This window comes from Musca autumnalis, unplaced genomic scaffold (assembly GCF_047663935.1).
Source record: "Musca autumnalis isolate F117 unplaced genomic scaffold, ASM4766393v1 scaffold_4, whole genome shotgun sequence".
NCBI classification, from domain to species: domain Eukaryota; kingdom Metazoa; phylum Arthropoda; class Insecta; order Diptera; family Muscidae; genus Musca; species Musca autumnalis.
Genome location: NW_027411977.1, coordinates 107,412,077 through 107,435,390, shown reverse-complemented (window position 1 = coordinate 107,435,390; position 23,314 = coordinate 107,412,077). Strand labels below are relative to the sequence as shown.

The window sequence follows — 23,314 nt, the reverse complement described above, 5'->3', positions numbered from 1 at the left end:
GCAGAGAAATTTCACCACTTTCGACACTGGCATCATCATCTGAATCAGACAGGCTTTGGAATCGATTAAAACTGATGGTATCCACAGCTTTTTGTTGTTGAAACTTTGGGGTATTTCCCCAGGACTTTTTCCTCTTCTTCGTCATTATAACAGAGTTATAATAATGAATTTTTTACGCGCACTACAAGTGGCAATTAACAGATTACAATTAACACGTCTTTATGCTTTCAATGACAGCAAACGACTGAAAATACCGAATATTTTGAGGAACCGTTCTATGGAATTTGGAAGTACCGTTTTATGGGGGCTTTATGAAAGCATCCTATACCAACAAATTTAAAGGGAATAGTTGAATATCCACAACGAAGACTTAATACTAAATTTCAGGCATTTCGATGGGTTATTGTGGCCACAATCTTCAAAATTCCGAAAATCGGGAGGTACCGTTCTATGGGAGCTATATTAAGGCGTGGACCTGTCCGATATATTTCTAGGGGAAAGTTTGATACCCCCAACGAAGACTAAATACCAAATTTCAGCCATTTTGATGGTTTATTGTGGCCACAAGCTTTAAAATTCCGAAAATCGGGAGGTACCGTTCTATGGGGGCTATATTAAGGCGTGGACCTGTACCAACAAATTTCTGGGGGAAGTTTTATACCCGCAATCTGGTGGTACCGTTCTATGGGAGCTATATCAAACCTTGGGCCGATATAGCCGATTTGCAATACCAAACATCCTAGGAGTAATAAAACTTCTATACCAAATTACAAAGTCTATCTTTAAAATTGCGAGCTGAATCTTGATTTTAAGAGACGGACGGACAGACGGACATTGTTATATCGACTTATAATTTAACCATGATCAAGAATATACAGTCAGGGACAAAAGTTTACATACACCCCCTAAATCCCGGGTGTTAGGGTTAGTAGTGATTTTTATGAAATTCCAAGTATGCAGTTATATTTCGTCTCACTAATAAACAATATTTAATAGAACAAAAGTGTATTCCATAATACAAATAACGGTACATTTTACAAAAACCTAAAAATGATGGGGACAAAAGTTTACATACACCCCAAGCAGATATGCGTATTGCCGTGCAATTTATGGAATTAACAGCAAAATGTATACATTTTATTGTTTTGGCGAATGCCTCTGGGTGTTTGAGATGTATTTTAGAGAAAAGAAAATAATTTTTGGGGGTCAAATGCCGTTATTTAAGGTCAAACTTCATGTATAGCTTGTTAAAGCTGAACCTTGCTTAATTCTTTGCGTTTTTAGGTAAAGCACTTTAAAAAACCCACAAAATTAGTGTCAGATTACAAATTTTGAGACCCTAGAAAGCTTTGGAGTTGTTCTTGTGCAAAATAATGCTTCTTGGACGTCGATAAATGCCCGCTTTTCATCAGATTTCTCAGGAAGTTAATAGATTCCGCGGAATTCTTTGTGCAAATTACATATAGAAGGCCTTGAATTGCCTTGTAATATTGTCTGATACAATCCTCTGGCATATGTAACCGTTTCACAAAATATGAAGAACAGGATTTACATGCGCAAGCGCGGCTTTGCAAATGTGCAAAGTTGACTGTTCGAAATTTGGAACACTGGTTCTTATCCTATATGTCAGTGTCTATATCAGAAGATTAAATACTAAATTTCAGCCATTTCTGGCTAAAATCCTAAAATCACGAGGTACCGTTCTACTGGGGCCATATAAATCATGGACCAGTGCTGACAAATTTCTGAAGGAAAGTTTAGTAGCGCCAAAAGAGGACATGTCAACATCGGTGAGTAATGGATATACGGAATGGCTGTACTTCCGAGGCTGCAAAAACAAAATCACGGAAATTATGGACTTTATAATCCAGCAAGCAAAGCTCAACGTCGGATAGTTACGCCGTTTTGCGAAAGGAGGAGGAGGACGTGCTTTCCATATACACCAGTCTGTCCAGTACAGGCCTACCACGGTTGACTCTAGTAGCCCATACATGGTGTGGGGGTAGTAATGTGTGAGGTTGCCGAGGTAGTACAGTGTGATGTTGCCGAATTTCACATTTGCGGTTCACAGTGGCCACCAAAATTCTTCAACAAAATTTGTGGACATACATAGGACCATGCTTTAGAATAGCCCCACACACACGGTACCACCCCGATTTCAGGCATTTTGAAGTTTTTAGCTATATTTTCAAACCGAATTACCTGCATTTTGGCATTTAGGGTAAACATAGGAAAACAAACTTCTGTTTAAATTTTAAACTTCTGTTAAATTTAGGTAAACATCTGTTTAAATAATTGTGGACGTAGGTCCATGCTTTGGAATAGCCCTCATATAACGGTACTATCCGATTTCGGGTATTTCTGCGTTTTTAGTTATATTTTCAGACCAAATTGTCTATAATTTGCTATTTAAGATTCTCCATAAAAAAATTGTGGACATATGTACACGTCTTGGTATACATTCAATATAAGGGTATCGCCCGACTTCAGGTATTTCGACGTTTTTTGCTACATTTTCAGACGGTATGATCATCTAATAATTTATCATTTACGGTTCCCAGTGGCCAACAAACATCTCCACCAGAAATTGTGGACGTAGGTCCACGTTTTGGTATAGCCCACATAGAACGGTCACTCCCGATTTTCGGTATTTTAAAGGTTTTGGCATCATTATCATGACGAAACGGATGAGATTTGGCATTTAGTCCTCGAACATGGTATAAAATATAACGTAGATTATTATCAATATAGGTCCACATCTTCATACCGCCGCCATAGAAATCCCCGATTTTTGTTATTTTAAAACCTCTAGCCACATTATCCAACCGAAATAACTAACATTTGGTATTTAGTCTTCGCTAGGGGTACAAAACATTATAACATGTTGAAAACGTCCATTGCACTCTGACAGTATAGGTCTACGTTTTCGTATAGCTTCCATGTATGATTTGTTGAAGATTTTAGTCACATTTTACTGCCGGATTGCTTGTTAATTGAAACTTTGTGTTTATATCCAGATTTTAATCTAGCCCCCACAAACCGGTATTGTCCAATTTGATGTATTTCGAGGCAAGATTGCTGTAATTGAATAATTTATGCTGTATGAGGATACAAAAGTTCAAATGAGAAAATTTTAAATATTTGTTCATGTTTAGGAAAGAACAACGATGTTATTTTAAGGGGTTTTGGGTACTTAGAAATTTTACAAAATCGAGATTTTTTATTGGTCCATTTTAAAGTGCAGATAGAACAGAATATGTTGCAAAAATTTCGAGTAGATTGGGCAAAAATTAGCTGAGATATGAGCGTTAGAAAGAGGAAATTTATTGTGATTTGTAGGTAACATTGAAATTTGAAAAAAAAAATTGTCGGTTTTATGGCGAGAAAACTATCCATTTTTTTAGTTAAAATCAAAATTTTGACTTTGACAGTTCACAGTTCACATTTTTTTTTCAATGGATATTTTTAATTCCGTTTCGCTTAAGTACAAGATTATTATGTTCTTAATGATCCCACAAAAACATATGCTGATCGATGTTTTCGTTTTCGAGTTACAGTGGGCACTAGGGTTACGACTTTTTTACAACCTCATATCCCTGTATTATATTTTGATGGGTTTTTACCTAAGATTACATAAAATCTTAATTATAAAGTGATTTGATAAAAAAGCTTCCGCAGAACTTTTGAAAATTGTTTGAAGTCACCAGATATTTAACTGACATCAAGGGATAGGGGCACACGACATAACTAAAATGACACACCCGTTTGTTTCTCACTAATTTTATCATCGTACTATAGTATATATCATTTTATATTTTATATAGCTTTTTCATGTATCATACAAATTTAAAGTGGTTTGTGCGGGACCTTTTTTTAATATTTAAGCGGAATAAAAGTTATTTTAGTCATTAACAGGTAAACGACCATTCATTCCTTCTACAGTAAATAATTATTTGAGAATTTTTTTTCTTTTCATTTCATAGAATTTTGTTCAAAACATTTTTTTTAAAGTGGTTTGTGCTCAACCTTTTTTTATAATAAAGTGGAATGAAAGTTATTTTAGGCATTAATCATTCATTTCCACTACAGATAATCATTTTTGAGAAAAAATGTCAAAAAGTCATAACCCTAGTGGACACCGCAAACTGTTTTAGTAAAAACAGTGTTTCGTAGTCGGCCATTTGTCAGAACACTGTTCAATATTTTTCAAAAGAAAAAATTGCGAAAGTAGCTCAAAGTGTGATCTATAAGAAGAAAACAAAATCCTCAAAACAAATGGTAGATTTCTTGTAAAAAATTTATTTTTTCGTGTTCAATAAGTGGCCATAACCCCTTAAAGGATTTTGCTACATTTTCCTTCTGTAGTGGATATAACTTGGTATTTTGGAATCTCAATGGGTGGAGGTTCCACGTAGAAAATTATCAGATAAGATATTCTGTTCTTCCAATGAGGAAGAAGAAGAATTTGCTTTTATTCATGAACGAAAGGAAACCAATTGTTCCTAATTACTTTTATATAGTTCGTGGTGATGGGTATAAAAAGTTCGACCTAGCCTTAACATAATGCTGTCCATACATATATTCTCTACACATATCCTTGATCAGGGTAAAAGTCTAAGCATGTCCGTCCGTCTGTTGAAATCAAAATACAGCTCTCAATTTTTAAGATAGAGCTTTGTAATTTGGTATATGAGGTTCTATTACTCCTAGGATGTTTGGTATTGCAAATGGGCTACCACGTTTTGATATAGCCCCCATAGAACGGTATTACCCGATTTTCGGCATTTTGAAGGTTTTAGCTTCCTTATGTCACCGAAATGGTTGAAATTTGGTACTTAGTCATCGTTGGGTGCATAAAACTTTCCCCCAGAATTTTGTCGGTATAGGTCCACGCCTTCATATATCCCTCATAGAACGTTACCGTACGATTTTTGGTATTTTGAAGGTTGTGGCCACAATAATCCACCGAAATGGCTGAAATTTGGTATTTAGTCCTCACTTGAGGTATAAAACTTTTCATATAATGTTTGTCGTTATAGGTCCACGCCTTCATATAGCCCCCATAGAACGCCATTTTCGGTATTTTAAAGGTTGTGGCTTCAATATTCCTCCGAAAGTGTCGAAATTTGGTATTTAGTCTTCGTTGGGGGTATAAAACTTTATCCCAGAAATTTGTCTGTACCGGCCCACGCCTTAATAAAGCCCTCTTAGAACGGTACCTCCCGATTTTCGGTATTTGCAGTTTGTGGCGTCAATATTCCACCGAAATTCCTGACATTTAGTCGGTGTCATGCATAAGTGTACCATACGCAATTTTTGATTTTTTGAGATATAGGTGGTCTCTAGGGTCTCCGTATGCTCTTTCTAAATTTTTGGTCGGCTTTTCCTATCTGCTCTAAATTCCGAGATATCCACTTTTCGATGCGAAGGCTTGAGTTGTTCTAAGGTATGGAATTATTATTTTAATAACTTACAAGTTTCAAAACACATTTCAAAAATCAAATCATTAATTTTTCCAATTTTCAAAATTTTGAATTTATTGTAGAAAGATGGGAAAATGTTGTGGTCACTTTGTTCCACGGAGTTACAAAATTTTACATTGTCTCATAAGTGTGGATATGGAACAAATCGACAAAAATTCTATTTTAAAAAAATTCTCTGTAAATTCCATATCCCAACAGATATCCCTCTATATTTTTGCAAATTTTATATTTCATTTACATTCCTTAAATATTGTATAGAATAATTTATAAAAGTGTATATTTGCCAACTGGCCTCTAAAAAGCCATTTGACGCAGAGACATTATTATGAATACTTTTAATATCAAATAAAGAAAAAAGTCCATGCCTTCATATTGCCCCCATAGAACGTTTTCGGAATTTTTAAGGTTATGGCTTCGGTATTTGAGGGTTAAGGCCTCGACACATAAGAAGCATGGCATTCTTGCTGAAGTAATATCTGATAAAAGACTAAAGACCATGTTCGACCTAATAAAAATATTTCAAAATCACATTTGAATTAAGTTGAACTTGGTCTTTAGTAATTTACCAGATATGACTTAAACAAGAATGCCATGCTTCTTATGTGTCGAGGCCGTCAGCCTCATTGTTTTACCGAAATTGCTGAAATTTGGTTTTAGTCTTCTTCATAAACGAAAGGAAACTAATTGTTCCATTTTACTTCAATACAACTCGGGCGGAGGGTATAAAAACTTCTGGCCGGCCCGAACATAACGCCGTTCTTACTTGTTATTGTACTGGCTTTAGAGCTCCGATTTACTCGCGAGAGAAAATAGGGGGGAGGTGGTAAGTTTTTTCGGGTGCAATTTTTTGGGGTGGTGTAAGTTTTTATTTGATTTAATTGCGAGAGAAAATAGGGGTGAGGTGGTAAGTTTTTTTGGGTGCAACTTTTTAGGGTGGGTAAGTTTTTGTTTGGTGGGGGAAGTGCCAATTTCCCCCTCCCTCCAACTTGCTCGAATTTGAGAAGAATTTGAGAATCCGAGCAAGTATTCGGAGCTCTGATTGGCTTGTTTAATTTGCCTCGGTACCCTTCGCTAGTACATACTAGAACTTTTAAGCCCACAACATAGTACAAGACTCTTTATTACCCACATTAATGTACACATAGCTGACGTTGGGGTCGAGTCAATTGAATATAGTATTTTATCACGACTCTCTGTCCCTACTTGTTTGCGAGTCATCAACCATGAGGGTATCCACAATACGAGAACGACAAATGGCGCGATCGCACTCACTATTTGTAATTGTTCAAATGAGTTCGAGTGTCTTTCAACAGGTTAAGTTGTTTTTTTTTCAGTTTAAATTGATATCAGTTGAGTTCGGTTGTTACGGTAACTCAACAAATAAAATTTTTCGTTTTCTTATTTATATCACCATTATCAGTTGCAGCTGATTTAGTTGTTTTTTATATATTACCAAATTTGTTTATAAGAAACATTGAAAAAAGTTCAATCATATACGAGTGTGTTTGTGTGATTATTGTAAACGGGGTGTCAATACGGCTAAAACAACTTGGCGATAATAAACGGTGATAAACATCTCAGCTATTTAAAGGGGAGCGCCCGACCACCCCACTAAACCCCTGTTAAACGATAATTAAATCGTGAAAAATATTAATAATTACAACAACATATGCCACAGTTCTAATCTCATTCTAAACTACAAAAGCCAGTGGGAAATTAATGCCCAAAGTAAAGGTTCCTCCAAAAAAGAGGGGCAATGTTTATGTCGCTGTCACATATGGCTGTCGCTGTCCAATTCTTTTAGTATGCCGGTGTATGTTGTGAGCTAAACATACGGTTTTGTCTGGTCCGTATTTGTGAATGTTTTCTTTTCCGCAGTAAAGGTGTAAAACAAGGTGTGAGAGTTCACAAAACAAAAGAGCATTTGAGCCGGAAATCAAAGAGTGTGCAATCAAAAGAGAAAAGGTGAAATTTATACTTGTGCGACAGTATTTTTGTTGTATTACTTCCAACCACAAAGCAGACACTGGTAACTGTTACAATTTTCGGTTTTAGTATCTGACAAATACGAGTAGAATAAATTTAACTCGTCACAATGCCAATTAAAACTATGACGCCCACCAAGCAGCAAGTCGATGAGCTGCGAAATATGTTCATTAAAAAATATGAAACAAATCCCCCAGCAGGTAAGTTAGATATGTATTGAGTTCTATCTGGATATGGTTGGAATTTTGTTTAAAATGAGTGTTGAAGAAAACTTCCAATTCTTTCGCAATTGCTGTTAAAAGAGGGGGGAAACTCTTTTCTAATCAAACTCAGAGTATGCTTACATTTACAAAATCTACTGGAATTCAACTGCCAATTTTTATTTGAAGTATACGCAATGGAATTGATAGTTAAAATCTTGTGGATTTCGTAAATAAAAACATGCTTTAAAAAACTACATAAGAAAAACTCCATCTAGGGCATCAAAATATAGAAAATTTTACATAATTGCTGAAATTCTGGTCACTATCGGCTAAACTACTGGGAGTTGAACCAAGTAAACTTTTGCAAAAATCTTCCAAATAAAGTTCTCAACAATTCCTTAGAACATTCTGAAACTCTAAAATGCTTACTTCATGTTGTTTCAGCGGTATTTTGCATCATATCTTTTACAACACGTATTTCAAACACAGTTCACACCAACAAATTATTCTCGCACTTCGGATTAAACACCTGCATGGATACAACTGAATATATCAGTTCCGACATTTTTCAACATTGAGTGAGTATGGATATGTAGAAAGTAGTTTCAGTTACAAGTTGATACTGATACTTTTTCAAACAGGTATGATATGAGTTGGTGTAGACAGAAAAAAAGGAATATATTTGTTTATATCTGGTTTGTACAAACTGATATAAATGGATATTGGTGTGATACAATAAGTACTTATTGTATGTAGCCCAAACCAAATAGGAATTGAAATAGAAAAATTCCCACAGAGCTGAATTTTGATGGAGATGTACATTTGTCATTAAAATAAGGTTCTAAAATTCTCTGTCGATCCCATGCGTGCAAAGAAACTTATTCATGGTCACAGGTCACATTTTAAGTTTGTAAGTGATAGAAAACCGAATTTCCACTATTGTATAAATTAAGCTGCAGGATTTTGGCTATACCAGCTTCTAGTGCTCCATCAGAAAGGATTTTTTCCATTGCTAGGACCCTTATCACATATGATAAAAGATCCAAACTAGGATGCAATGGAAAATCTTTAATATTTAAATTCTAAAGACTGATCCACAGGCTAAGAAATATTTCTACCATAAAATATTTATATATATCCACGTTTTGATATAGACTCCATAGGACGATATCTCCCGATTTCGGTATTTTGAAGGTTTTAGCCTCATTATCGCAGCGAAATGGCTGAAATTTGGTATTTAGTCTTCGTTGGGTGTATAAAACTTTCCCCCGGAAATGTGTAGGTATCATACGCCTTCATATAGTACCCATAGAACGGTACCTCCCGATTTTCGGTATTTTGAAGGTTGTGGCCTCAATATACCACCGAAATGGCTGAAATTTAGTATTTAAATTGCTATGGGTGTATAAAATATTACAGAAAAGAATTATCAGTATAAGCCCTTTCCTTCAAATAACCCCAAAGAAGCGTACTTTCCGATTTTCGGTATTTTAAGGTTGTGTCATCAATATCCCATCGAAACGGATGAAATTTAATATTTAGTCTCCGTTGGTGGTATAAAATTTCCCACCTCAAAATTTCCGGTATTGTTCCATATTTTTATATATGTTTTTATTATAAGTTTTATTTTATTTTTGTTTTACATAAAGAGCATACAACAAGTACTCTCTCTTTAATCCCCACCACAACAATTTTAAAAGGTAACAAGGTTTTTGAAATCTTGTTAAAAAAAAACACAAAAAAATCTTCAATAAATCAAGCTGGAGAATTCTATGGAATATAATAAAACTATTTTTGATAAATATCCGCGTTTACGTGATTAGAGCGGACAATTTTCTTGTAGTCCTCGTACATTCCACTCACTGAAACCAGAAAAACATTCAAATTTGTAAGTTCAGTTGTAACTGTTCATGTCCTTTTCCACAAAAAAATGTGGAAAAATTCATTTTTTTATGAAATTTCCCTTAGAAGTTATTCACACAAGCCTATAGTATCTGTTGGTATCTGTAGTATTTGAAAAATATCTATTGTACAACAGATACTTGAGAACGAAAAAACAAATAATGTTCTAACTCGTTCATATACAACACAGAACTGTTTCTATCAGTTATGTTATTGTGAGTATACACAACCCAAACAATATCATAACTGTTACACTCATTCCCACATTTATATCATATTATATCTGTTATGTATATGATATATCTGTTTTGTTGATACAAACAGTTATACCATTGCACGTGTTTACTTCGGATTTCACTACGTTATTGACATTTTTATTAAATCGTCGTTGAAAAATGAACTGAAAACAAAGGCATAGAAGCATTTTACAACAATGACATGTTCTGAAGAGTTGTGTATTACATTCCAGGCAATATTTTTCCAGAAGAAACAACTAAAAAAGCATCAGTCGGCTTTGCCGACATTGATATATATTGAAACAAATTTTTCCCAAAAAACGTATGTATTTAGGGGTATTAAAAATTTTGAGCGTTTGAACCGACAAAAATGTTGATTAGGATTAAAGATCAAAAGTTTTGCGGAGGAGATACTAAAAAGAATGGATCTCCAGCCACTACATATGGCGCCATAGGGGTTTTTACACCCTTCGGGCCGTTTGCTCAAGAAGTATGGATTTGCCCCTGAAAAAACTTTTACCATCGTAATTGAGGCAGCGAATGCAAATTGCTTCAACAAAAATCAAAGTGATTCCATGTCAGGTCTTAAAGTGAACTTATCCGAAATTGTGTGTGGGGGGTACCGGATGTAGTGGACACATATAGTCCATATTTGAACCTGATCTATATCTGGTAGATATATTAGGATGTGTAAAGTATGGACAATTCGGCCACTCCCTTCAAGAGTTACCTTGCGAACAATTTTTTCCGAAAATTTTTGAACTTTTGTAGGGGAGGTACATCGGTCCACTCCGATGTGGCTTATCTTCGAACTTAAACTATGTTTGGACAAAATATTAATAAGGCCAAATTTTGAATCGAATCTGCAGATCCGTTCGAGAGATATCTTGCGCTCAAACCACCTCACACGGTGTCATAGGGGTTTTTTGCAACTTTCAGGCTATTTTCTCAGGTAGTGTGGACTTGCCCCTGATGGAACTTGAACCGTCGTATGGAGGGCAGTAAATACAAGTAGCTTAAACAAAAATCAAAGCGATTCGAGAGATGGCCCTAAACTAAACTGGGAGGTACCCGAAGGAATGGACCGATTGAGCCCATATTGAAACCTTGTATAAGTCTAGTACACATTTCACGATGGGCAAAGTATGAACCAAATCGGTTACTCACTTCAAGAGTTATCGTGCGCACAAATTTTCCGAACATTTTCTAACTTTTGTGGGGGATGTACCGGAAGAAGTGGACCGATATAGCCCATCTTCGAACTTAAACTAAGTTTGGGCAAAATATTACGAAAGCCAAAATTTGAACCGAATCAGTTCATCCGTTCGAGAGTTGTCGTGCGCTCCAGCCAGCCAGATAGACGGACGGACATTGCTCAATCGACTCCAAATTGTCTGAATCACATTTCGTCCAAATATACTTGGGGTCTAAAACCATTATTTCGACGAGGTACATTTTGCCCGTATGAAAGTGTATATACCCTCGTTAGCATAAATGCTGAGGGTATAAATATTCAGAAAAAATAAACGGTTTTGGGGATACGGTGCGAAATGTATAAAAATTGTGGAATTTTTGAATATATTTTGAAATTTGAGGCAATCAATGTAGTTTTTCGAGATCATTATTTTTTTAAATATTTTATTCTTGTCCTTATCTACAAATTTGCTTCAGAGGTCAGATGAAGATTCGCAGTGGTTTCAGAGATATAGCACCGAATTTCTTTAAAAACTCAATCTTTAACTATGCTTAGATGGGGTCATAAAATCCGAGCTGGATCTGACACAACAAAACCCAACTAGGGTTTCTTGTCGTTTGGGTCGGTACTTTCAAAAAATCCTCAGTTCGAATTGTTTGCACAAGATCTCCTTAAAAATGTTGCACAGTGTTTTTTTGTGTGTATTATTTCACGATCGCATTTTTCCATATTTGTTCCACTGTTGAACAAAATAGTCGTAATTTAGCTTTGGTCTATTCCAGAAACTGCAAGAATCTACAAATTTTACTACGATACAAATGATATCGAAAAATATAGAAATTGTAGGTTCTGCAACAGCCCACTTCTAATTCGGCGCAGATTTATAATCAAAAACAGTTTTATTGTTTATACTTTTGCATTCGCTAAAACTAATTGTTGGAGCACTTTTTCCACTCCGAATCGGACACCTCAAAACATTGTTTTTGAAAGGTTCAACATCATCTTCTAGCGAAGAAAATCATTGATCGCGCCTTTTTTCTTGATGTGGGGAATAACATGAAGTCATTGGTGTCAAGTCAGGGCTGTGCGGCGGATGACCCATCAATTCCTCATTTTGCCCCGTTAAAAAGGCGCTGCTTTGAATCGATGTGTGAGATCTCGCATTGTCATGATACACAAAGATTCGTCTTCTCTTTTTCGTTTTTCGAATTCCTCCGAAGACTTCAGGCAAACAAATTGTGATGTAACACCCCAACCGTATACTAGCCACATGGTCAGTTTAGCAGAAAAAAACAGACAATCATTTGCTTCGAAGTGCTCCTTTAATGAACAATTTTCTTTGGATTTGACTCGGCTTCGAAGATCCACATAGTCGTTTGCTGTTTTACTTCGGGCTCGTACCTGTGACGATCTTATGAAAGTCTTTTGAAACACCGCGATCGTATTCTTACACCCTCAAGATACAGCTCGCATAGAACGGTACCTCCCGATTTTCGGTATTTTGAAGGTTGTGGCGACAATAATCCACTGAAATGGCTGAAATTTGGTACCTCTGGATTTCCGGTAATTTGAAGTTTGTGTCATCAATATTCCACCGAAATTGTTGTAATTTGGTATTTAGTTTTCATTTGGGGTATAAAACTTTCCATATGGAATTTGTCGGTATAGGTCCACGCCTTCATATAGCCCCCCTAAAACAATACCTCTAGATTTTCGGTATTTTGAAGGTTGTGGCCTCAATATTCCTCTAAAATGAGTGAAATCTGGTATTCAGTCTTCGTTGGGGGTATTCATCTTTCCCCCCTGAATTTGTTGGTATAGGTCCACGCCATCATATAGCTCCCTCCGGATTTTCGGTATTTTGAAGGTTTCAACCACAATAATCCATAGAAATGGCTGAAATTTGGTATTTAGTCTTCGTTTGGGGTATTCAACTTTCCCCTCTAAATTTGTCGGTGTAGGTCCACCCACGCCTCATATATGTATGTAGCCCAATAGAACGGTACATCCCAATCTTTATATATAAAACTCAATTGTCGTTTGTTGGTAATTGAATCAGTTGAAAACAGCTAGAGCGATTTGGATCATTTTATGTGGAAATGTAGTCCAGTTTAGGTTTTTCTGCAAAGAAAAATTGGCCACGCCCACTTTTCCGCCCACTTTTATAAATATGTTATATCTATGGAACTACTCAATAGATTTTCCTGAAATTTGCAGGGAACGTAGAGTGATGGCCCCCCGTTGAAATAGGCTACATATTTGGTTGAATTTCGGATCGGGCGGGGTACCTCCCCTATGCCCTATTTTTGTAAAAATGCAATATTTGCAATAATTACAAATGTATCGCCTTGAAAATTAATTTCCGAGTCAATGGCGATTGTGTCTACGACCTTACGTGCTTATTTGGGGCATTAAGACTGGACAACGCCCACTTTTTTAAATATGTTATATCTACGAAACTACTAAATCGATTTTCCTGAAACTTTCAGCGAAAGTACAGGGTCCCCGGTAAAAATAGGCTACATATTTTTTGAGTTTCGGATCCGGCGGGTACCTTCCCTATGCCCTATTTTTGTAAAAATGCAATATTTGCAACAAATATGAATGTATCGGTTTGGGAATTTATTTGCGAGTCAATGGCGATTGTGTCTCCAACCTTACGTACTTATTTTGTGACTTAAGATCCGACTACGCTCACTTTCTAATTAGGTTATATCTACAGGGGATTTTCAAGAAAATCGCGATTTGTCTAAACTTTTAAATCTTTATAAATAAAAATCAAATATCGTTCGTTGGTAATGGCATCAGTTGAGAACGGCTGGACCGATTTTCGACCTGGGTTTTTATGCAAAGAAAATTTGACCATACCAACTTTTACGCCCATTTTTTTCAATTTTCAATTTTTATCATTTCTACAAAAACTACTGAACCGATTTTCCTGAAAATGCCAGAGAATGTACAGGGATGGCCCCCTCTTAAAATAGGCTACAAATTCAGTTGAATTTCGGAAGGGGCGGGGTACTTCCCCTATACCCTACTTTTTATACCCTATACCACAATGTGGAAAAGGGTATTATAAGTTTGTTTTGGTAAAAATTCATGTAACACCGCGAAATATTCGTCGGAGACCCCCAATGTGGTATACCAATCTTCATATCTCGACGAGATAAAGCGATTTTGAGATGTGTGTCCGTCCGTCCGTCAGTCCGTCCGTCCGTCCGTCTGTCCATTATAAATTGTAAACACGCTCCAGGCCGCAATTATGGACCGATCGTCCCGAAATTTTGTATGGAGGTCGGGTTCAGATCAGAATAGGTCCCTATTCTTATTGGTGATGATCGTGAAATATTTAGCGGGTGAAATGGACCAAAAACATAATATTTATTCAATTTTCTAGCGGCTCTGTAGGTCTCAATAATAGTCCTATCAACGCGTAATTTTAAATAAGGTAAGAGTGTGTCACAAAGGAGAAGCTTGCAATTTGAGATGACGATCGGATAATATTTAGAGGGTTAAATGGACCAAAACTTTTGTGTGAAAATTGTGAAAATTTTTAATATACAGCTTATATCTTAATTCCTGGAAGTGACATTCCGGACAAGTGATATATACTTGAAAGTGGAACACTTGACCTTTCAATTGATGCCAATTATGTTGGTGTGCATGATCAGATAACAGAGTTACAGCCTGATATATTCCTTTATTTGTTTGTAGTGTAATAATAAACTCGCTAGAAGTCGCAATTATACATCAATAGTCACGAAATTTTGCACCGGCTAAGAGTATAGGTCGAAAAAGATGCCTACAATTTTGTATGATTATCTGATATTCTTTAGCGGGTGAAATGGGCCATTACTTTTGTATGAAAAATATAACAATTTTATTTTTGGTCGATATTTTAATTCCTTGAGGACATATATATTTCGCAAAGTAGCCTACATTTTTTTCCACAACATCCCATACGGGACAAGGGAGACTTCTCTCATATCAATGAGTGCACCCCGATTCATATTTAGCTCAATGATATGGGACCTACTGTTTATCGCCGAGTCCGAACGGCGTGTCTTAAGACACCACTTGTGGAGAAGTTTTTCAAGGCTGAAATACTCAGGAAATGTCGCCAACATTACTGAGGGGTATTTTGCTACCGTTGAAAATTTTTGATGTTGCCTGGCCGGGGAATCGAACCCACGACCTTCAGCGTGCAAGGCGGGCGTGCATATCATTGCACCACGGTGGAAAACAAAGTAGCCTACATATGAAAAAAGCTACTGACCTTTCCTCTGATGTAAATTGCAATAAAGTGTTTGCTAGATAACGGGCCCACTGCCTAATATATAATGGGTTCTGTGTAGAGAACCACAATTGTATCCCATGCTACATATTGTCTCTCCAAAAGTTTATGTAACACCACGAAATATTCGTCCTAGACCCCTTATTTGGTATGCCAAAATTCATATCTCGACGAGATAAAGCGATTTAGCGATGTGTGTCCGTCCATTAAAAATTGTAAACAAGCTTAAGGCCGCAATTATGGACCGATTGTAACGAATTTTTTAGGGAGGTTGTGTCCGGGCCTGAATAGAAATGATTAGTTTTTGGTGATGATCGTGAAATGTTCAGTGGATGAAATGGACAAAAAACAAAATTTTAACCAATTTTGTAGCGGCTCTGTAGGTCAAAATAACAACCCGCAAAATTTAAAACAAAGTTTGAGTTTATGATGAAGAAGAAGGGTACAAACCAACGCACAGTGGTAGATTTGAAATATTTAGGCGGCCAAAACTATTTTTGGACGTTAATGGCTTCGAAAGACAATATTTTAAAAAGATATGTATTTATTTAACAAAATAAATAAGAAAAACATATATTTTATAATAAAAACACATTTTATTTTCATAAATCATAAATAAATAAAAATTATAAATAAATTAAATTGTCTTATTAAATGATGTTTCTATCTCGACTTCTTCGTGCTCAATACATGATTGTGTGTGGAGTTCGGCAGGTTCTAATAGTTCTATAACTTCACTGGAAAACATCTTGTGTGAAGTTTTCTTTAACGATCTTTCACTACTTATGATTGGATCTGTTGTAAGAAGCAATCTTTGATAAATATCACGGTTGCATTCTTCCCTTGAAAATTTTCTTGAAAAATTCTGTCTGTATGACCGAAAATGTTTATTTCGAGCTTCTGCAGCCTCCTCCGACAATTGGCCGATTGGCAGCAGTGCACTATCTATGATGGTCGCCTCATCTAATAGTAATTTATGCATTGTTAGAGTCATGGGATGCCAGTCGTATAAATCCACATACATTTGCGCGGTGTTGAAGGCATATTCTTCGAATTTTGTTGTATTTATTTTGTGTCCACTTGAAATCGCCTCTAATAAGATTTTAAATCTATGTATTAATTCGTGGTTAATGCCTGTTATGTCCGCCGCTAATTCTGTGTTTTCAAAAAATCTCCAACTCGTATTGCCATCATTGGTATTACCAAAATTGGCTATAGGCATGTCCACCAACAGCCCAGTTTCTAAGCGGAATCTTTCTTGGATTTCTTTTTTCTTTTCTTCTTCTTCTTCACGGGCAATTTATATGCCAAATGCAGAATTCTTTCAAAAATACGTATTTTTGCGTGCAATACCGAAATTCCAAACTCAAGAACATCGGGACTTATCTCATTCGTTTTGCTTAAATTATTGAAATCTTTGGAAGTGGCGCCACATATATAGCATCGGCTAGTTGAGGTCGTGTTGGTTACAGCATTGCAAACTTTGCCATCAACCATGGTCATTTTTAAAATGTGATTATAAGCAAATTCTTTTCCATCTATATTTACTTTTGTAGGAATGAGGTTCTTAATTTCATTTTGCACATAACTTATTTCCTCTTTTGTTACATCTGTAGTTTCTTTCACATACCGAAATCTGATGGGGCGGCAAAATCGTGGTGATGATGGTGTTTTGCCACAACACTTTATTGTTTTCTTTACCACAAATAATTTGAAGTGGGACAAAAGAACTCAAAAATATACTAGCAACGGATTCGGCATCTTCCGAGAATTTTTGTTTGTACCGTGCTTGTTGTGACCCGTCACACCCCCATTTATAAATTATTGTTAATGAATTTCTTTCAATTTCGTTAAGGGTTGATAACACTTCTTCCAGATAGATTGATAACCGTTGAATAGTATGATCCATTAGGCATTGTAAATTAATTTCTGCGCAGGTAGCTGTTACTCGCTATGCCGTCTTTGGTGGGTAGCATTCTTGTTTTGCTTTCAACAAAAGGTCGTAACAAGGGTAATGCTTTGGGTTAGTTGCCCTTATTATTTCATATTGTCGTCTTGTTAGATCAGCTTCTACGAACATTTTGAGTGCTTGGAACGGGGTCAAAGGAGCAATTGTTTCATTGGTCTTGGAATAAGCTTTTCTATATTTACTAGCCTTTGTTGGTGATTTTTCTATTTCTTTGAGCAATTTTGAGGCAGTTCTTTTTCCATTCGTTTGCAATACGACTTGTGCGGCATGTATAATCATTTCACCATCAACATTTGATCGAATTTCCTCAGTTTTTCTTCTCTTGCTTCGTTCACTCGAATCCGAAAATGATTTACTCGGACGACCTGGTTGATTAAGCGAATGCACTGGTATTTCAAAAGTGCCTTCCAGCCACTTCTGGTTGTTTTTCATAAAAACTTCTTCAAATTTATGAGCTTTTAGCCATCTCCGTTTAAATTCGTGTTTGATGTAGGAAAATGTATGCTTAAGGTTCTTTTTTCTTTTCACAGTATCTCCGCAAGACAATAGCAAGTGGTTTTCTAAAAACTCCAATTTCTCATCCAAACTTGGTAAATTTTGTAGTTGCATTTGCTCAAACAGACATTTACGGGTCACTAGTTTCACCCCCGAAGAACTAGGTATCTCCATAGTAAAAAAAATGAAATAAAAAAAATGTTTTTTTTTAAATTTTTAACTAACTTTGAACTGCTGTATTTAAGGAATAGGCGGGATTCGGCGGCTATTGTTTTTTTATAGAAAAGCTGAATGTCTAACGTATTTAATAAACAAAAAAATATGACCCGGACGAATCCTGATCCATAACAAAATTGCTTTTGAAATTAAAAAAAATAATTTTTTTTTTCTGTGAAAAAGAGGTTATGTTCAACTACCGAAAAATATAACGAAAGTTAAAAATAAAAGATAAAACTATTATTTATTTAATAGAAGCTTACTTGAGCTTACTATCACTTTCACTTCACTACACCCCAGCAAAATTTGACGGAAGGGGTTCTTTGCGATGACGTGATTTCATGTCATCTTTTGCATTGGTTCAAAGGAAGTCGTGAAAGATCCGATCTTTTCATTAGGATTTGAACCAATGCAAAGGAAGTCGTGAAAGATCCGATCTTTTCATCAGCATTTGTACCCATTCCATCGATCCAATAGAGATGATGTTTGTGTTTTTATTTACACACCTGTTTATTTTCATTTTGGTATGTTCCAGTACTGCAAAAATCTACTAATTTTTACTATTTTTTCCGATAACATAAAGGAAAAGTTGTTATCGTAGTAAAAATAAGTAGATTCTTGCAGTTACTGGAACAGACCAAAGTTGTTAGAACTGTCGTCGTGATGTTGTCTTACATTTCCTGCATATCAAACAACTAAAACTTCTAAACAATTGGTATTATATGAAGTCCCAACCATCGAGCTAAAAATAGAATCGGACTGCACACATTGCTATTTTAAAAGTTCCCTTGTCTGTTCTAAATCTGACATAGAATGAAATCAATCAAATGTCGCTTCTTGGAATTTAAAAAAAAAAAACTGTACGAAACGAAAAGGAACAAGAATCTGAAAATAAAGAAGAAACTACTTTTGGAAAGAAACAATTAAAAATAAATTAATTAAGCATAAATGGTATTTTCCATAAAAAGTCTCTCCTCCCCGTTCGTTACATTTTGTTCTTAGAGATCCCTAAAGCAAGCCGGGTTGTAAATCCCTACATATTTCCGTCACTAAACAAAAGAGTATAAATTACCAAAATGTTGTTATAAAATAACAAAATTATAAAATAAAAATAATTTACGAAATAAAAATACTTAAAGGAGTGCATTTGGAGTCCATGTCGAAATCTGAACTGGTGATGGGAAGATAATTGAAAAAACCTTTTGTAAGATGAAAGAATATAAGTTGCGGAGAACGGAGGAAGTAATCTTTTGCGTTGCAGCGGTGGTGATTACATTGCAATTTTGGATGTAAACTTTTGAAAAACTAAACTGATAAATTAATTGTAGTTATTTCATGAATTCGTTTGAATTAATAAAGAGTTTTGTTTTTCATGAAAACCATATTTCAATACAGCATTTCCATTTTCCAAACAAGACATGAAAATTTCATGCCAAGGGGTTGGTGAAAATGACATGCCAAAGCATTGGTTAAAATGACATGTCAAAGCATGGGTGAAAATGGCGTGTCAAAGCATTGGTGAAAATGACATGTCAAATCATTGGTGGAAATGACATGCCAAAGCATTGGTGGAAATGACATGTCAACGCATTGGTTAAAATGACATGCTTAGGATCCAGAAAAGAACGTCATCTTTTGGGGTCCACGCTCATATAAAATTCATCGATGAAGATGCTAAAAAGATGACATGCTAGATCACTTGCACCCATGATTGAATGTCATCTTTGGCATCGAACATTTTGCTGGGACAACTTAAAATAAAAATATATGCGTATTGCGAAATTTGATATAATTTGGGCGCCCAAATAGAAATACGTATCAAGTCAACGATCAAATTGCGTCTAACTGCACGGAAGCGGTGACGCGGAAGTGTTTACTATACCTAGAATTCAATATTTTGCGCCTAACTAGTATTTAGAATTTTGGACTTTTGGCCGCCTAATTACTCAATATCTACCTATGTGCAACGTGAAGATCTTATACTTAGCGGGTTAAATGGACTGAAACTTTTGTGTGAAATTGGTAAAAATTTCAATAACGTAGCGGTTAAACAACGGAAGTAGTAGTACTACATAAGTGGGTTTCATTACATTTAAGTTTGTCTGAACTAAATTTTCCTTTCCTGCTACAAAAGTGTCTTTGTCATGCTAGATACCTTTTGGGTTTTGGTCATAAGTATTATACATTACATCTCTGATATTTGATAATTAAATGTTCACAATCATTGAAAAGAAGTTCCGTGGAGAGCGATTGTCCAGGGATAGTGGTATAGGGTATCCCATGGTCGGCTCCGTCCGACTATAGACTTTTCTTACTTGTTTAAAAATGTTATATTTACAATAATTACGAATTTATCTATTTTGAGGTTAATTTGCAAGACAATTGTGGTTGTGTCTCCGACCTTACCCACTTTTTTAGGATCCAAAGTCTCGACCACACCCACTTTTTAAAATATGTTACATCTACAAAACTTCTGAACCGATTTTCCTGAAAATGTAAGGGAATGTACGGGCATATTTTCTTGAATTTTGAAGGGGGAATATTTAAAAAAAAGCTTTACCTTTATGGATAAAAATCAAATGCCGTCATAACCCAACTTAGGTTTTTTGGAAAGAAAAGTTTACAACGACCCCGAAAACAGGTTATATATTTTATTGAATTCCAGAGGGGCGGAGTACCTCCCCTATGCGATATTTTAAAAAAAAACGTTATATTTGCAAAAATTATGCATGTATCGGATTACAAATTTACGGATTAATCTACAATCCAGGTACTTCTATAGGGCCTATAGGCCCGACCACGTCTGTTTTTATTTTAATATGTCATAACTACAATACTACTAAAGGGATTTCCATAAAATTTGCAGCAAAAGCTCAATGTTTGCCGTTGCTATGTACATTTTATGGATTTCGGAAGAGGTGGGGTACCTTTCCCATGCCTTTCTGTTAAACGCTATATGTATAAGCCAAACTTATGATTATCGCTTTCAGCATACATTTTGTTAGGCAACGAAGTTGTGTGCACCCTAGGTATATATTTGGAGCCAAAATACCGAACCAGGCCTACTTTTTTAATATGTTATATCTTGAAAACTGATAACCACGCCCGCTCTTTCCAAAACATTATTTTTCCAAAACTACTGAACTTAATTTTCAGAAAATGTTTAGGAATGTCCCATTTTCCAAAATGCTATATATTTGTAGACGAATTTCGGGGCCTATTATTTTATAATCGCTATATTTGCTAAACTTAAACTAAACTTATGAGTGCATCAGGTTGCAAATTAGTTTTCGAGACAACGGTGGTTGCGCCCCCGATCAAGAAAAACTATATATTTACAAATGTACTTAAATGGTGAGGTTCAACGGTCCATCAGCCATGAGAAGCTAAAACATATATGTCTTAATAAGCGGGAGAATTCGATTTAACCATTTTTTTTACTTTTATAATTAGATCGCTTTAGGATAAAGACAGGGACATGGACGATAATAATACCTAAAATTCACAAATTGGCGAAAAAATCCGTCAAAGTCCGCAAGAGAAAAGAAAGTTTACAGACAAAATCTGTTGATAAATTTAAAATCCTTCTCGGTTTTACAGTGGACCGAAGAAGTGAGGTAGAAAATACCTATTTTTGAATTGCCAAGCATAAAGTCGATAAAAAGCTGTCAGTAAAACTCATTACGACGGGCCAGCAACGCGGACCGGGGTCTGCTAGTTTTCGATATTTTTAAGGTTTTTGCCTCAATATTCCACCGAAATGACAAAAATTTGGTTTTAGTCTTCGTTGGGCACAACTTTCCACCTGAAATGTTTAGGTATAGGCCCACGTTTCGATATAGCCCCCATAGAACGGTACCTTCCTATTTTCGTTATCCTGAAGGTTGTGACGTCAATATCCCACCGAAATGACTGAAGTTTTTTTATTTAGTCTTCGATGTGGTTATAAATTATTCCAGAAGAGAATTATCAGTATAGGTATATCCCCCATAGAAGCGTAACTCTACATTTTTTATACCCTCCACCATAGTATGGAGGGTATATTAAGTTTGTTTTTCCGTTTGTAACGCATTGAAATACTCATTTGCGACCCTATAAAGTATATATATTCTTGATCAGGGTAAAATTCTAAGTCGATCTGAGCACGTCCGTCCGTCCGTCCGTCCGTCCGTCCGTCTGTGGTAATCACTCTAGCATCCACAAAAATAGAGATAGAACGCTGAAATTTTGGGAAAATGCGTCTTTTGTTTGCAGGCAGGTCAAGTTCGATGATGGGCTATATCGGTCCACGTTTTGGTATAGCCCCCATATAACGGTACCCCCCGATTTACGATATTTTGACGTTTTTAGCTACATTTTCAGACCGATTTGGCTATAATTTGACATTTAGGGTTCTTAAGTGTCAACAAACATATATAACAAAACTTGTGGGCATAGGTCCACGTTTTGGTATAGCTCCCATATAACGGTACCCCCCGATTTGCGGTATTTTGACGTTTTTCGCTACATTTTTAGACCGATTTAGCTATAATTTGAAATTTTGGGTTTTTAAGTATCAATAAACTTATATATCAAAAGTTGTGGACATAGGTCCACGTTTTGGTATAGCCCCCATATAACGGTACCCCCCGATATACGGTATTTTGACGTTTTTAGCTACATTATCAGACCGATGTAGCTATAATTTGACATTTAGGGTTCTTAAGTGTTAATAAACTTATAAATTAGAAGTTGTGGACATAGGTCCACGTTTTGGTATAGCCCCCATATAACGGTACCCCCCGATTTGCGGTATTTTGACGTTTTTAGCTACATTTTCAGACCGATGTAGCTCTAATTTGACATTTGGGGTTCTTTAGTATCAATAAACTTATATAACAAAAGTTGTGGACATAGGTCCACGTTTTGGTATAGCCCCCATATAACGGTACCCCCCGATATACGGTATTTTGACGTTTTTAGCTACATTATCAGACCGATGTAGCTATAATTTGACATTTAGGGTTCTTAAGTGTTAATAAACTTATAAATTAGAAGTTGTGGGCATAGGTCCACGTTTTGGTATAGCCCCCATATAACGGTACCCCCCGATTTGCGGTATTTTGACGTTTTTAGCTACATTTTCAGACCGATGTAGCTATAATTTGACATTTGGGGTTCTTTAGTATCAATAAACTTATATAACGAAAGTTGTGGACATAGGTTCACGTTTTGGTATAGCCCCCATATAACGGTACCCCCCGATATACGGTATTTTGACGTTTTTAGCTACATTATCAGACCGATGTAGCTATAATTTGACATTTAGGGTTCTTAAGTGTTAATAAACTTATAA

General features: G+C 35.9%; 2 protein-coding genes across 2 annotated transcripts in view; one reads left to right on the top strand and one right to left on the bottom strand.

The window, feature by feature from the left end:
- PXo (P[[i]]-sensitive XPR1 orthologue) overlaps positions 1-23,314 on the bottom strand; it is a 167,934-nt gene that overhangs the window by 134,523 nt on the left and 10,097 nt on the right. The gene's annotated exons all lie outside the window — the stretch shown is intronic.
- The window catches only part of LOC141403931 (motile sperm domain-containing protein 2-like), an 86,570-nt gene continuing 69,938 nt past the window's right edge, over positions 6,683-23,314 (top strand). Inside the window, exon 1 of the mRNA XM_073987040.1 lies at positions 6,683-7,669. Within this exon, the coding sequence (XP_073843141.1) occupies positions 7,579-7,669 (91 nt within the window). The 5' untranslated portion in view covers positions 6,683-7,578. The remainder of the gene's footprint in view (positions 7,670-23,314) is intronic.